General features: G+C 43.0%; 1 protein-coding gene across 1 annotated transcript in view; it reads left to right on the forward strand.

Moving 5' to 3' along the window:
• The first annotated feature begins 12,828 nt into the window (after positions 1-12,828).
• LOC144890777 (T-cell surface glycoprotein CD4-like) overlaps positions 12,829-17,054 on the forward strand; it is an 88,691-nt gene continuing 84,465 nt past the window's right edge. The window contains exon 1 of the mRNA XM_078772604.1: positions 12,829-13,108. Coding sequence (XP_078628730.1) covers positions 13,012-13,108 — 97 coding nt within the window. The 5' untranslated portion in view covers positions 12,829-13,011. The remainder of the gene's footprint in view (positions 13,109-17,054) is intronic.

Here is a 17,054-nt window from a genome sequence, read left to right on the forward strand (position 1 = left end):
CTTTTTTCTTTTGTATACAGAATCGAGATTCGTGTAAGAGCTAACACATTTAACATGAAAACATGCACACACACATAAAACATGCAATAAATGGAGCCGGGAGACAAGAGGGGGAGAGAGGGAAGCACAGAAGCACAAACAGAAGAGAACAGGGACGTCCGTAGATCTGTGGAAGGGGGAGGGCTGGGGGAGGGGAAAACGGTACAAAGCAAATGAACACTTCTCGGAATTTCACGAAAGAAGTTGGGAATTTAAAGAGGTGGCTTTGGGGTGTTTTAACGGGGGTAGAAAAGATCAAGGTTTTGGATGGGGGAAGATAAGAGATGGTGGTGAATAGATGTTTTGAAGACTTGGAGGGAGGAGTGGGATTGAAGGGAGTGTGGAAGTTTGTTCCAGAGGCGGGATAAAAGAGGAATGAAGGAGTGAAGGTGAGCAGAATGTCTTGATTTTGGCAGTTTAACCATAAGAGGGTTGCTGGCAGATCTTATGCGACCTGTAGGAATATTTGGGGAACAGAGCACAGAGAGAGCTGGGGGGGGGCAAGGCCGGAGAGGAGTCGGTAGAAGGCAGAAAGACCACCTACCTGCCTGTGGTGAGTGAGTGAAAGGCCCACGGAGTTAGCTTCATCGTGGGAGATTCCAATGATTCTGAACGCTTTGGTTTCAACAGCGTGAAGACGAGCTAGGTGTGTGGCAGGAGCACCGGCCCAGAGGGGAGAGCAGTATTCCATTGAGCTGTGGATGAAAGCCTTGTATGTGGTGAGGAGCTCAGGTGTGCCAAGGAAGGACTTCGCACGATGGAGGATGCCCAGTCGGCGACTGGCTTTGGAGGCCAGATTTGAAATGTGGTTTTCCCAGGAAAGATCATGGCAGATAGTGAGACCCAAAAGCTTGAGTGACAGAACTTCTTGGAGAGGATTATTCAGAAAGTGGATGGGAGGGTTGTGCAGTCGGTCTTTTCGGAGAGACATCGTAAGAGTGTGGGATTTGTCAGGATTGAAAGACATGTTCCACTTGTTTGCCCAGTCTGTGATTTTGTCCAGGTCCACAGGGAGTGAGGAGGCTGCAGACTGCCGATCTGAGGGAAGAGGAATGGAGCGGCAGAGAGTGGAGTCATCAGCAAAGAGATAGAGAGGATTTTCAAGAGAGTCGGAGAGATCATTGATGAAGACCAGAAAAAGCACAGGGCCCAGAACACTACCTTGGGGAACTCCAGCCTGAACAGGAAGAACTTACTGAACTAACTCGTGTGACTCATTTGTGTAAAAAAAAAAAAAAAAAAGACACACAATGTGTGGTTTATGCACGTACATATACTTCTTTCTTTTCCAGGTGCCGGAAAGGGTACGATAGATCTGGAAAAGATTGGGAATGTTGGAAATATCGCAGGAAGTATTTCTCTTTTCTTTAAAATGTGATACGAGTGAAATGATCGATTAACAATAATTGTCTGTCCTCGTTCTTGTTGTTTTCTATTACAGGACGAAGAAGAAGTGAAATATGACACAGTGCATATAGAAAGGGGAGAAATAACAGCAGAACCAAATGAGACAACCATCTATGCCTCATTAAAAAAGCATGAGAGAAATGAAAGATGAATTCAGGATATCCATCGAATTTTAGGATAATGAAAAAAAAACTTCTAACATCGCAGATTTCAAACAAAAGGTACAAAATGTCGATTAAGAGGGAGCCATGACATCCGACTAATACCCAGGTTGATCCGTTTGGTGTTCCCATCATAGTATAGAGCATGCATCTCTAAAAATACAGGTATCTAAACACTTTACATTTTACAGGTAATACAGGTATCCCAGCTTCAATTCCATTTTTATATTATGCTGATTTGTCTATTGTCTAAAAATGTCCTTGCAATTCATGTTAACGTGTAATTTCTAACATTTTTCTTCGACATGTGTTACATGTTCAAACGCCTCAGTTTAAAATAACTATGTAAATAATACTGTGACAAGGATGGCTTCGTAAATCTGTAAGTTTAGTCAATAAATGGGGAATGCAGTGTAATGTTTGTACTTATTTTGAGGTTAATTTGAGATGGTTTTTAAATTGAGTTTCGTGCTTTTTAACATGGACATTTCAATGTACAGTCGTTATTTTACACAATTTTAACCATTTAAAATGAACGTTCACCATTATTGTATTTCTCTTCTCACATTCATTAAGTTACAGATTTACCAATCATTGTTGGTATGAAAATTACAAACAAGAAAAACAATCCTTGCATGAAAATAATAATAAAGAGCCAGCGCAAAGTCGATGTCGCACCATCGCAAATCCACACGCTTCCCACCTAAAGCAAAGTTGAAGGGTGACAAAAGGTTCCACTAGGAATGACCCAATATCAAATTTGGAGTTGAAAGAATATTTTGTCCCCTGTGACCCTAAGTCCCCACCCAAGGGCATGACCTGGGTCAAATTTTAAATATTGTTACACATTTAATATGTCCCCCAATGTTGACTGCATATACAAACTTTCACTAAATATGTTTTAAAACGTGCCCGTAATTGCATTTTTTGGGGGTATTTGACCTTTGACCCCACCCCAGGGCTCCATGGGACCGGGCCAAAATTATACTGCCCCCGCACCTTCGTGCCATGTGGTGATCATAACAACTAAGTTTGGTGAATTTATACACAACTTTTTAGAAGGATATAGCGTGACAGACGGACGGACAGACAGATGAAGCCGATTACAATATCCACTTTTTTTTGATTTCACGGCGTAGCCCATAGTGCAATTTCGTCTCGAACAACATTTGTCTGTCTGTATGTTCTCACAAACATACACCAATCAGAGATGAGGATCTGATCACATGACGGGGTGCATTTAGTAATGATTGCAGTTGCATATTTTAATAAAAATAAATATAATAACATTTTGTGGAATGTTTTGGGGTCCCATCAGGTGTCGTAACATAGGTAGGAGGTTTCAGAAAATTCCTCAATACAATTATGATTTTGAAATGCGATCGACACGGATCTTGTTCCCGAATCCGGAAGTGATCAGATGATGGCGGTTTTCTGGTTTGATAATATCTCAATACAATCGTGATTTAACATTATATTTTGATACATTAATACAATCTTACTATAATTCACCAAATGTTCGTCCGTCTGTTCCAAGGTACCGCAAAAACGGCTGAACCGATCGCAACAATATTTTGGGTGGGTATTCCTGGGACCCCTTTGAGTAAAATATGCCATATTGTTTTTCCAATTTTTTCCCCCAATTTTCCAAGTTTTCCAATTCTTCAGTTTTTCCAAACACGATGGAATAATATTTACCGATATGAACAGTGATGTGGGTTTTGTTGAAATTCTACGTACCAGGAGAGAGTAGATCGACTCCTGACGAACTCTTCCGATATAAACGTGCAGCTCCGAAGTAACATGGCAGCGTGTGCAAAGCGACTGAGAAACAGGTGTAGCGGCCGCTTCCGTGTTACAGATTCGGCGCGCACTCTTCATACATAAACGTGCAACTGAGAAAGACGTGTCGCGGCCGCTTCCGTTTTGCAATATTCAATCTTTTTTCAAAATGGGTGCCATGTACTGTTTAGATTTTGATGATTTGCGTGTGATATGATTCAACGAATGTTTATATGAATCGTTTAAAATAAAAAAGCCTTAAATTTCTGATATTTTGCCTTTTCATTTGGGCCTCCCAATTGAAGCCCCGCCCATAGGGCGAGTTCCATTGCTAGTAGTATTAATCTGTGATTGGAATGATGAATGATGCTGTTTGGAATGAAAATAGAGAGAACATGCTGTCAATGCCTGACGGTTGACTGAAGGTGGCACACAAATTTAGAATTCATTGGTTCATCTTTTGCCATTCGCCGTTTTTTACCCAAGTCATCCATGAACAGGCTGTCCATGCCTGAAGTCAAAGAAAATGTAATACTTACATTATATGCTAATAGTGGGGCAACTTAGCATAACAATTGTGCATTTTGTGAGGAAAGCACCAACTTTGGCACACCAGTAGACTATCATATTATGAAAAGATCTGGATATTGGGCTATCTCACATTCAGAGATTTGATTTTTGCAAGATTTCGATTCGATTGGGATCGAAGAGAACACCTTCTTCGTCTTCTGTACAGTGAAGTTGCCAGCCCTGAATTATCTGGCTACACCTGGGTGCTTCATTGGGAGTGCAACCATGTCCCTCAGGTGAGCAGGGACCCACCTGGCATAGTGTGTGTGGTCTAAGGCATGGAACCATGGGACCAGTTCCGTCAGGGCATCAAGGTACATCGTGAATGAAGCCTGCCGCAGAGAACGCACGTAGACCAGTACCAACATCTCTAGTTCCAGCACAGTTGCCCAGTACTGAAAGTTGTGAATGTCTTCTCCTCTGTGGTGACACCTGTCTTCGAACTCAGGCAGGTCTTCTGCATCATCAGCATATGTCATACAGTGGCGTTCATACGCACGGTGTTGCAGGATGTGCAGTGCCGCTGCAGTGATTTGATAAGCTCTTCTTGTGCGGGTGACGTGGGCAGCTCGCAGGAAGGAGTCGGCCGTCCCTGGCGTTGTAATCTCAGCTTGCAAATCTGCAAAATCTGCAAATCTTGCAAAAATCAAATCTCTGAATCTGAGATGGCCCAATATCCAGATATTTTCATAATATGATAGTCTACTCGTGTGCCAAATTTGGTGCTTTCCTCACAAAATGCACAATTGTTATGCTATATTTAGCTTAGTTGCCGGACTATAACTGTTAACTGGTATCCCCACCCAGGTCATACCATCCTCATCAAGTAAGGTATCAAACAAGCCCGGCTACGCCGCTGTTAGACTTTCGGTCTTGTTTTCTTTAAAGTGCGTGGATTATTGAATACCCTGCATGAACAAAAGAAACGTATATGCTATCACCAGATGCTCATCTTATTCCATTTATATGTTTGTGGCTGTGTATACGGTGCTGCGGAATTGTCGATTTACCACTTTACTATGGAGCCTTTTTGCAAGATTTATGTTATTTTGGGAACTTTGAGGCTCAAGATTGCTTTGGTGGCCACCTGTAAGTCTTCAGGTGAAGGATGCTTCCTGTAAGTCTCGTCCAGCCCGGCTGTGCTGGATGTGGGCCGTACGTAGTTTCCTTTCTCTGAAACCATTCTTCAGCCAATGGAGTTAACTGCAACTCCATTTACAGAATAGCTTCAGCTTCATCTAACGTCATCCATCTGTGCTACATTCCTCTCCAACCCTGTGATTTGTTTTTCATCCATATTGTCGACACCACCTTTCCTCCACCATTCTGCTCCTTATCTCCATTCACTGCAAATTCCTCAAACATCATCCGCCTGTGCTACAACTGTTGTCATCTTTACGCTTCCTTTTCTTCTTCACATCACAATGTTTTTGAATATCTGCTGCCTGTGCAATGCCATTGCCAATCTTCTCTTTGGCGCCATGAACCCTCCCTCCCCTTTCCCTGCTCCTTCTATTCCCTTGCTCTCCCCTAGTTCCATATTTTCCCATCCTTGCTACTTCCTCCTTTTTTAAACCAGTTTGGTTATTTAATTGCTACTTCCTCCTTTTTTAAACCAGTTTGTTTATTTCAATGCTTTTGGTTATTTCAAACTTGGAGAAAGCTTTTTAATTGCAAATGTTTATCTCTTGATTAAGCTTAGTTGCAATAGTTAGAGAAGCCTCTTTGGTGTGCAGGGAAACAAGCTATTGCTGTATGAATGAATGAATGAATGAATGAATGCTCGTTTTAAGGCCATTTTCCCCACTAGAGCTGGGGTTAGCCTTGCGGACCCCATGACAATCATGGTTCCCTGTTTGAGGCAATGTTTTTATGGCCGGATGCCCTTCCTGACGCCAACCCGTAGTCGCCTCTTACGATGCGCAGGGATACAGTGTACCTATTCTAAATCTGGGTACACACCGGGATCATTCATCCCAGTAAGCTGGAACTCAATTTGCCGAACCTCGGAACGATGACAGGCTGAGTCAAACCCCCTGGTGTTAATTTAGCAATCGGCCGAGATTCGAACCCAGGATCCTAGGATCCCAAGCCGGCACCCTAACCGCTAAGCCAACACCAGGCTGTATTGTTTGCAATGAATTTTCGTATTTGTTCTTTATTGTTCATTTTTATTTTTACCCTGTTCATGTATCGTTTTTAGGTTTCTTCATAATTACTTGGATATAGCTGCGTGGCAATTTGCTGTCTAGTTGATCTCTCTCTCCTACCCTCCCTACCCTCCATATATATTATCAACCCAAGATCCTTCTCCTATGTGACACGCTCCAAAATTGCTCCTTGCATCATGTAATCTACATTTTCATAATTCTTACCCAGCCCCAGCACCTTACCTTTGTTTATGTTAAACTGCATCTGCTAATCCTTTGCTTAATCTATGAACGTTTCTAGACTTTTCTGAATCTGAGCAAATAACTATGATTATGATTAACACAAGCGTGGATCGGCTCTTTGCACTCGCCTCACCACACATCGCTACAGAGGCACTGGCTTGTTTTAACTGAGGATAATGACCTTTCTGAATTTGAGTTGCTGTGTTGTCATGATTTACACCAATCATTATACAAACATTTCTTTTGTACAAATTTATTTGTAATATTGGTGATATTATTTATTTGTAATTTATATGTAATCAAAAAAGGTCCAAGTGGTCTAAAGCTCTAAATGGTCAAGGGTCCAAGCTGGTCTACGTTTTTCATCGGGGATTTCAGGGTCTCAAGGGGATTTCAAGGAAATAGGAGATTAAAGGGTCTTTGGGATAATAGAGGTCTTTTGGATCTTCAGGGTCTTTGGGTCATCAGGTTATTTTGGGTCTGCTGGGTCTTTGGGATCTTTAGGGGTCTTGGTGGACTTAAAGTGTCTTCAAAATGATATGGGTCTCAACAGGCTAAAGCGTCGAAAGGAAATTTAGAGAAGAAGACGTTTTGGTCACAACTATATATAACTACAAACGTCTAGCCATTCACACGTGACTTGTGAACTATCTGGTCAATTTGTTTAATCGTGCAAAAGCCACTGAGAAGTTGACCTCCCACGTGGAGTAATGAAGCCACTTTTTTGCAATTACCTCAGCACATGTCTCTGTGTATCGGTGTCAGGATAAATGAAAGGACAATTTTAGGAGTGATGGGAGGAACTCGTGAGGGAATTCCGGGAACTGTTGATGCTGGGAGCCAATTAAATCATGGACCAGTTTATGAGGGAAATAGGGGATTTCAGGTCAGACGAATAAACTTTGCTGTACTTCGATACAAGTTATCATCATGGCAGCTCTCTGCAGACCACCACAAATAATTTCACAAAGTCATGATCAAAAGAGCCAAGAGGAGGGGAGGAGGAGTGGGACAAGCAAAAGGGGAATTTCACTTGTCTGCTATGCTCTCAGCCAGGATTTGTACATGTAACAAGGACCAAGGTGGTTAAAGACTATTTTTAATGTCTACAAAGGAAGACAAAGTACATTCAAAGAAATGGTTGATTAATAACAATTCACTGGACCAAATACATAATTTAAGGGTTTATATTAGATAATTTTCCAAAATGGAACTTCCTTTATGAAAGAGTGCATTGCTCAATAAGTAAAGTAAAACCAAGAGGGAAGTGGTGTGTTAGAGGGCGTGGTCCAAAGGAGGCTCACACACCAGTTGACAACACACTAATTAGTTACAGCCTTGAAATGCTGATAAAGTTTCCATTCCTGGAAAAAACAAATATTGTAGCGGAAGTCCACGAGCCAAAACACATTTGAGTGGATCAGCAAAATTAAAATTGGTGGAGTAATTCAAAGACTTATAGTGGAGTATGATCCATCCCATGCAGAACAAAGATTGTAGCCTTCATTTGAATTACAAGGATATTGGTAGACATTGGACAAACGCATGGTATATTGGATTTGAACGTGGGTTCCCTGTATCATGAGCCAGAAATCAAACAAGCAAACCCACTTAAATTTATAAGAAACTAGCAGGAGTACCCGGCGTTGCCGAGGGGGAGGGAGGGGAGGCAGGAGACGGAGGGGTGAGGAATGGAGTGGGAGAGTGGAAGGGGGAGGGATGCGAGAGGTGAGGGGAGAGGGAGGGGAAAGATATACTACATAAACAAATTTGGGGAAGGGGGTGGCTTTGACAGGCCCCCCATTTTGGGGGAGGGGGGATGAGAAGGAGAAACAATTTACCCGTGCAAAGAGTGCTTTAACCTCAGTGTTGCCCAGGTATAAAAAGGAAATAGTAATACCCTCTGCCACCAACACCAAGTGGCGCTACACGGTACACATATACATAGAGAATTTACGTCTCTATCCCGGTCCCCGACACCCCCGGATGAGGCCGTGGCCACATAGCCTAAGTTACCCTGCAGCCAAAGTTGTATTTTTTATTTGTACACCGAGTAAAGTATATACGTGTTTATAGCTGGAGTACTCAGCATTGCTCAAGCGAAAAAGAAAAATTAACGTATTTGAAATGAGGGCAAATATAATGGAAAAGCAATTACATCCAAATCAGGATCCACCACAAATGTCAAATCATTATTTCACCTTTTTGTTGAATATCTGCTGCTGAATGTGCCGTTAATCACGTTTCTGAGTTAAGTGTGATGCGGATTAGGAAGAAGAAGAAGCCTTACTACCAACTTCGTACACTTCTGGAATTGTTTGATTTATTTGTGTTCAAATGTTTGCGAATTGTTAAGTATTTATTTATGCGAATGTGTGCTTGTATATAACTGTCATTAATCAAAAAGGTTTACGTACTATAGAGCGATTTTTTAAAAATCCAAAAAATATCTTTTTTTATTATTATTATTATTTTGCCTAAAACACTCCCAGGCACTCACTGAAAGTTTGACGAAGGTCCATTCAGCCATCTCTGAGAAAAATGGCGACACACACACACACACACACACACACACACACACACACACACACACACACACACACACACACACACACACACACACACAGACAGATCAACGGCTCTCTTATATAGAAGGAGAAGATCACCCACCCACATGAAATTGGGAATTTTGGTGCAAAAAAAAAAAGTGCACTGACCGAATAAGTGCGGACGTTTTTCAGTGGAAGAGACAGCGATCGGATCAGATAAAATGCAAAACCTTCCAGACAAAACTCCATTGGCGGAATAATAACACCCCTACCTCCCCCCGGATGTCCTGTTTTGATGTCCCATCGTTCCTGAGGCCAGGCTTCCACGTACAGATCTTTACTGCTCTTTGATTTGTTAGTTGCTTGTTAATGTCCTTTTTTGTATACATGGTCGAGGCTCGTGAAAGAGCTAGTACACTGAACGGATCAGGACACAACAGGACAAAAGGAACAGCAGAGACCAGCGAACCATCAACAGAAGAGTTGAAGGCAAAGAAAGAGGCAGACTTGGACAAACAAAGGGTGTGGTGAGGAATGGGGGACAGGAGAGGTTGCATGCGGTGGACAAGATAAATACAGAAGGAAACTCTCAGGAGGGAAAGCTGGAAATTTGGAAGGAGGGGGGATTGGGATGGGTTAACAAGGTTAGAAAATATCATGGATTTGGATTGGGGATGATCTGAGATGGTGGTGAACAGCTGTGTTGAAGACCTGGAAGGAAGAATGAGATTGAAGAGGATGTGGAAGTTGGTTCCACAGGTGGGGAAAAGGAGGAATGAATGAGTGGAGGTGAGCAGTGATCCTCGATATACGTAGTTTCACTCCAACAAGGTTGATAGTGGACTTTGTGATCCCAGCAGAGACGCGGGAGAGCGGGAGGGGGGGGGGGGGGGGGAGTAGATACCTACAAAGCACAGAAAGGGCATAGAGTGCAAGATCAGAAAGGAAGCGGTATAAGACAGATAGACGACCGACCTGACTGTGATGGTGCGGTGATAGGCTCATAAACTCAACTTCACCGTGGGAGATTCCAATAATCTTGAAGGCCTTGGTTTCCACGGCATCAAGCTGAGCAATATGTGAGGCAGAGGAGTCAGCCCAGAGGGGTGAACAGTACTCCATCAAGCTGCGGATGAAGGCCTTGTAGGTCATTAGGAGTTTAGGTGTGCCAATTAATGATGCTACGGTGGAGGATGCCCAGTTGGCGGCTGGCTTTGGAGGCCAACTTAGATATGTGGTTTGCCCAAAAAAGATCATGGCTGATAGTGAGACCGAGGAGTTTGAATGACTGAACTTCCTCAAGAGGATTGTTGAGAAAGTATATTGGAGGGTTAATCATAGTCATATCAGAGAAAGATAGTGAGAGTGTGAGATGTGTCAGGATTGAAAGAGATGTTCTAAGTGTTTGACCAGCTAGTGATTTTTTTTAAGGTCTGAAGAGATGTAAGAGGCTGCAGCCTGTCTGTCTGAAGGAGTAGGTATGTCACGGCAGAGGTTAGAGTCATCAGTATGCAGATAAAGGGGATTTTCCAGAGAGTCGGAGAGATCATTAATGAAGATCAGGAAAAGGACTGGACCCAGAACACTGCCTTGGGATACTCCATCCTTGAGAGAAGATGAAAAGATTCCGTTGAAATCCACATGTTGACTACGAGAGTAGAGGAAGTCAGCAAGCCATGTGTGGAGCTGGCCATAGATGCCATAGGCGGACAGTTTGAGGAGACATGGCCAGAGAAACAGCCTTGATCTCACGTCTGACATTGAAGGCCTCCATCCATTGTTGGGTGAGTATAAGCAGTATGTCTGAGGTGGAGTGACCTTGTCTGAAACCAAATTGGTGCTCTGATGAGGTTATTGGAGAAAAGAAAAGGAAGGATTTCGGATGAATTGTGATGATGGATTTGGCTTGCTGATGATTGGAAGTAAGCTGATAAGTCTGTAGTTAAGGGGAGCCGCTTTTGCAACTTTTAACCTCTGCCACCAAAGGTGGATGGAAGTTATGTTTTCACCCATCTGTCTGCCTGTCTGTCTGTTTGTTTTTGAGCACACACACACACATATATATATATATATATATATATATATATATATATATATATATATATATATATATATATATATATATATATATATATGTGTGTGTGTGTGTGTGTATAAAAGCATATATATTTCTACGTTTGTGGGGATAGGTAAAAAGATCCCAAAGGAAAGGTAGCATTGTATAATTTATAGCATGGGCCATGTGACGTGTAAAAGAAACCTGGATGTAATAAGTAGAGAAACTGTAACAAGGTTGTTTACATGTTCTTCACAGGGGAGTTGTGGGGGCAGGGGGGGGGGGGGGTGGTCAAGCAGTGCTAATTAGTGGTAGGGATTAAGGATAGTTTTCCCCAGTGCGTGCTTTCCCTCTGTAACCTTTCCCTTACGTTTTGAAACTCCTTTAAACAACAGCAACCACACCAACAAAAAACCAGGCAGGTTCCCGGACTCAGCCTCACCCTCAATGGACCTCATAAGGGAAAGGCCCTGTCCACGAGAGGCAGGGAATGAGGGGGCGGAGTGAAGATCCTGCAGGCCACATGCCCGGAGCAACGAGGGCTGGGGGTGACGTCAGCGGGAAGCTTCGAGAGCAGAGAGAGTGCAGAGCTGAAGGTACAAAATGCTCGCCATTTTGGTTCAGTTGGGTCGTGGAGTTTGTGCGCTTTGGAGGAGAGCGAGCGGAGAGAGCAGATCAACAGCAGCTCTTTTCTTTGGCGAGCTGGAGGCCATGCTGAACATCCCTAAGCGGTGGAGGAGCCTAAAAGACAACCTCTTGACTTTCACCTCACGTTTGTGGTGCCGTCGAGCGCGTCGCTGCAGCCATCTTGTGCCAGGTTCCTGCCAAAGGGACATTGAAGTCTGAGCCTCGTCCCCAGCTGCCAACCTCACAGAAGGACCCATTTGGGACGCAGAGCTAAGTGCCGGCACTAAAAAGGACATTTTATTTTCCCCTGTGTGTGTGGTTGAGACAGTGCGTGGAGGATCCTTAAAGTCGGGAATTAGTTTTTACCACGACTTTTATTTCGTCTTTGATTTCTTTTTATTAAATTGTTATTGTGGTGCATTTTGCTGTCGTGTTTACTTGTTTGTGGTTTCAGAATAAACCTGTGTGTTCCGTTCAGCGAAACATCTCGCATTCCTTCATTCCCGCACTAACCAAGAGCAACCCTCATCTTCGGCCGGTCGCCTCATTAGTTAAAAGCTGTTTAAACCATCCGTCTCGGCTGATCTTCATCGGCTGAATGAAATCGAAATAGAAAATAGAAAAATCGGCTTCATCGGTTAAATTTATATATAATATAAATAAATTGACTCCTCCTATGCACTTCCAGCTGAAGAAAGCTGCATAACTGCAACCATGAAAGGCTACACAAGGTCAGCCCTTTGCTGTTTCAAACTCTTCCCAGAGTCCCTCCACAACTGTAACGACATTTACACACAAGAGAATACCAATGATACATACCCCCTTAGCTGCCGGACCGGTTTCATCGCTTCTTGGAGAGTCATCAGTGACAGCAAAGACAAAAAGGGGTCCCATCGAGGATCACAAGCTGTAGTGTATATACAGTATATGAAAAATGTATTACACAAAAGCCTGGTGGTGGTTCAATGGTTAAGGTGGCTGGCTTGGAATATTAAGGTCCTGAGCTCTAGCCCCTGTCGAGCCATTGAATTAACACCAGGTGGGTTGACTTAGCCTACCATCCTTCCGAGGTCGACAAAATGAGTACGTACCAGCTTTCTGGGAACAGGGGGCATTGCATCCGTGATGTAGAGACACAGCTGAGCCTCCAGAAAATGATGCAGCCAAACAACCGCAGGCTGCATACAAAGCACGACATTACACAAAAACAGAACTGAAGTCGTCCAGCTATATACTTCCTCTAAACTTCCTGGTTGGGCCAAAGCAACTGGTTGAGCAATCATGGAACATATTACATTACAGACTTGATTCGGCAACTGTGTTGTTCTTCCTTTCGTCTGCTCAAACAGGACAGCCGTTGGATTGCCAGGCTCATTTGAAGATCGAAGTCTTCGAATTAATCTGACCCGACGAAAGAGACTCGATTTATGTTCATGTTGAAATTTAAATTTCATGTTCAAGATCTTCTCATGGCAAACTTCAACAATCCTCTTGGTCTTCTTGCTTTGACGTTTCTTCTCCCATGTACGTACATTTTCCCTTCCTTGGTGTGCATTATTATGACATGATATGTGATTGTTTATCATAAAGATATCGTGAAGTTGGATAATTTTATATTTAATTTACAATCCATATTGTCATTAGTTACACATAATCCATGTCATACAAACATTTTGATTCATACAATGTTGCCAAGCACAGCACATATTAAAAGTTGTTGATCACGGTTTGACATAATACCTGATTATAGTTCATACCAACTTTTACAAATAACGGACATTCACTGTTTTTTGTTTTCATACGGACTATCAAACACCAAGAGTCCAAGGAATGCTGGTCGTACATGTTGGTTTCGCACGGAGTTCTTGAAAACTCTTTTGATTAAAATGTGCGAGCTGTTTGTGTGTCTGGTTCCAGAGGAGATCGCTCAATTAATATTGTTTCATTCCTCTTATTGAATACTAGCTGAAGTATCCGGCACTGCCCGGGGCTGGAGGGTGGAGGGGGGATTGGGGGGGCGGGAGGGGAGAGGGAGGCGGGGGAGAAGTGAGAAGAGGAGAGGCTTGTACTGGTATTCTTACATTCTCCATGTGGTAAATACTGCACTGGTGTTTTTACAATCTCTATGTTGTAAATACTGTAGGCTAATGGTGTTCTTACATTCTCCATGTTGTAAATACTGAACTGGTGTTTTTACATTCTCCACGTGGTAAATACTGTGCTGGTATTTTTACATTCTCTATTTTGTAAATACTGTACTGTTGTCACCTTAGAAGTAAATTATTTTCTTGAATACATGCTGGTGAATGTGCCATTGATCACGTTTCTCAGCTAAGTTTGAAGACGTTCAAAAACAAGAAGACTTACCACCAACTTTGACCCCTTCCGGAATTGTCTGGTTGAACATGAATTGTTGTTTCATTTGTGTTCAAATGTCTGGTAATTGTTTTGTATTTATTTATGTGCATGTGTACCTGTATATATCTGCCGTTAATCTAAAGGGCTTCGGCAATACAGCGCGATTTTTAAAACTCCTTCCACACTCCCTCCTCACTCCCAAATTTTTTTTGGTCCAAAACACTCCCTGGCACCCACTGAAAAATGTAAAGTGCTCCTCCCCAAACCCCAGTCACGGTGTACCTCCGAGCCCCGAGAGGAGTCACGGCAGAAAGATGTGTTATTCTGTATGTCAAAGATCAATGGTGAAACCACACCAATGTTACCAACAAACAAGTATTGTATTAAGGTCACACAAGAATAACAGTACAATAACAATATTAATCAATTGTCCAACCAATATTACATTCCTATGATGGTACCATCAGTTTCGTACAATATAACTCACTGTGCCCCAAGTGAGCGAAAATAACATTCCCAATGTCTCTGTCCCAGCTTCAAACCAAAGTCGATCCATGCTCCAGTGATCGTCAGAACGATGTTGTATCGAGACCAGAATCCTGCTCGGTTGACAGTCACACTGCCAAAGACAGGCAAAAGTGTCCTCAAGAGGCGGCTGGGAAATCACACCTTCGGGTATGGACTTTCAATGGCTCCCAATCGGCGAACCACAAATTCACACTCAAAATCCACGTTACACACACACACCAGGGTAACGTCTGGATGTGGTGAAATGGTTGAAGCGAGGTGAAAAACCTGGTGCGATGCGAAAATCCACCACGAGGCAAAATGGCCAACGGTCTGTTCTCGAGATGGAACGGCACTCCAATGATTCTCTTCGGAATCAACTGCAAAACCTGTCACGCAGGTTTATCTGTCACAGCGATAACAACTCTGTCGCAGGAATTCCTTTCCCAGGAAACCCCAAAGTTCGCTAGTGACCCCCGTTCGCCAGTGTTTGCTCCAGACCTCAAAGCAGCTCAGATCCTTCTCGACCTCACTCGCTCTGCCTCCTTTTTCCTCTTCTCCTTCCTCTTCTTCTTCGTCCTGGTCCCGATCCGGTTTCCAGTTTCTTTTTAAACATTAATTTTTTTTACCTTTTGAAAACAGTTATCTCCAATTCACTTAAACGATAACAATAATAGTACATGGAACCAAAAATGTTTACAGTGGATGAGAACCACAACAACGGAAGTGACGAATCCGTAACACAAACCCCTGAAAGTTTGACGAAGATCCGTTCAGCCATCTCTGAGAAAAATGGCGACACACACACACACACACACACACACACACACACACACACACACACACACACACACACACACACACACACACACCTCTCTTATAGTAGAGATTATGCAATGTTCCTTTGCATGTTTAATTGAAGATTACAAAGAAAACTACAATTGAAAGTATGAATCTATAGTTTATACATGTGAAACTTATCACCGTTCATCCCCAAAAAGCTTGCTAATAGAAAGTTGATTTATGGAGCCCGTACCCTCCACCCCACCTTCCACATACATACTGTACTTTTGAAATTAGTATCCGCAATTTCCTACCACATTGTCAGAACACTTTCTGTAATTACTAAAGCTTGAAGTAACGAAAAACACAAATTACAATGTTAATTATGTATCAGTCAGCTCTATACCTTGTATTAATGGAATTTCCCGAGTTCTGCCGTTGTGGATGTTTGCATTATACAGTGCGTATCAAAAAAAAGGTAATCCGCATTCAAGGGGTTAATATGCAAAGGTTATTTATTTTGACAATTTACATGTGGTTTAATAATTAAGAGGAGATCCTCAGCTTTCCATTGATACCTTCCATGCATCATTGCTGTCACACATGACCGAGTACATGTTCATTGAAAATGACAAGTTCAAATCGTATTTTAACAAGTTTGGCTAATCGATGCAAGTCAGGATAATTGGTGCAAAATGAACGTCAGATGTGAGCTTTTCTCAGGTATGATTGGCCTTTATGCACCCACACCTTCAACATGTCCACCTCCCCTTTCAACACAAAGCTCACATTGGCGGAGCATGCCCTAAACTGCTCGTCTCACCATAGCCAGGTCATTGCGCAAAGCATCCACTTCATGTCGAATACGGCCCTGCAATTCGTCAAGATCACGGGAGGAGTTACGAACACCTTGTTCTTTAAATGTCCCCAAAGGAAATAATCACATGGTGTGAGGTCAGGTGATCTTGGTGGCCAATCCATTGCATGGTTGAGGGCGATGACTCGGTCTCCAAAGAGTTCCCTCAGTCGATCTCGGACAGCGATAAGACGATGTGCTGGGGCGCCGTCTTGGGCCCACCAGAGATATCTGAAGACACCACGAACCTGTCGCTCAAACTTCTCCTCCAGCTGCGGTAAAACTTCACCATTGACATTCCTTTGAAAGAAAAATGGTCCGATCACCTGACCACTTCCACAAAGTCCCAACAAAACAGTCCACTTTTGTCGATTCATGTTGGTGTCAAAATTAAATTCCAGGGGTTGTCCTGTCGGTGCATATTCAAGAACATTATGGGTATTGACCTTGCCATCCATGGCGAAAGCAGCTTCGTCGCTGATAACAAGATACCGCAGGAAATTGACATCTGTTCGCAACGTGCTATCAACCATCTGGCAAGCACCAGCCTCCTGGCAAAATCCCCTGGCGTAAGTTGATGCCGGATGTGAATCCGATATGGATGTTGGTGGAGGTCCAGTCTTGTGATTCGGTTGAATGTTGCCGAAGGCAATCCCGTCCCATTTCATCTTGCGCTGGTATCCCTAGGATGCTCCAATACTTGCTGTCTTACTGCTGCAATGTTCATTTCCGATGGCCCAGTGTGCCTCCTACCAGAATTCCCCTTGTTGCGGTTGAGGCTAGTGCCATGCTCTTGGTATTTTCTAACATTCAGCCAGATGGTTTTGGCTGCTGGAGGCTCCCGTTCTGGGAAACGTTCCCTGAACGCATCACGAGTTCGCTGCAAACTTCCAGTTTGATGAAAGGTTGAAACCACGAAGGTCCGCTGTTCAGTCGTAAGTTCAACCATCTTTTCAATGACTCAGA

The sequence above is a fragment of the Myxine glutinosa genome, chromosome 1 (genome assembly GCF_964187855.1).
Source record: "Myxine glutinosa chromosome 1, kmMyxGlut1.1, whole genome shotgun sequence".
Taxonomy (NCBI): Eukaryota; Metazoa; Chordata; class Myxini; order Myxiniformes; family Myxinidae; genus Myxine; species Myxine glutinosa.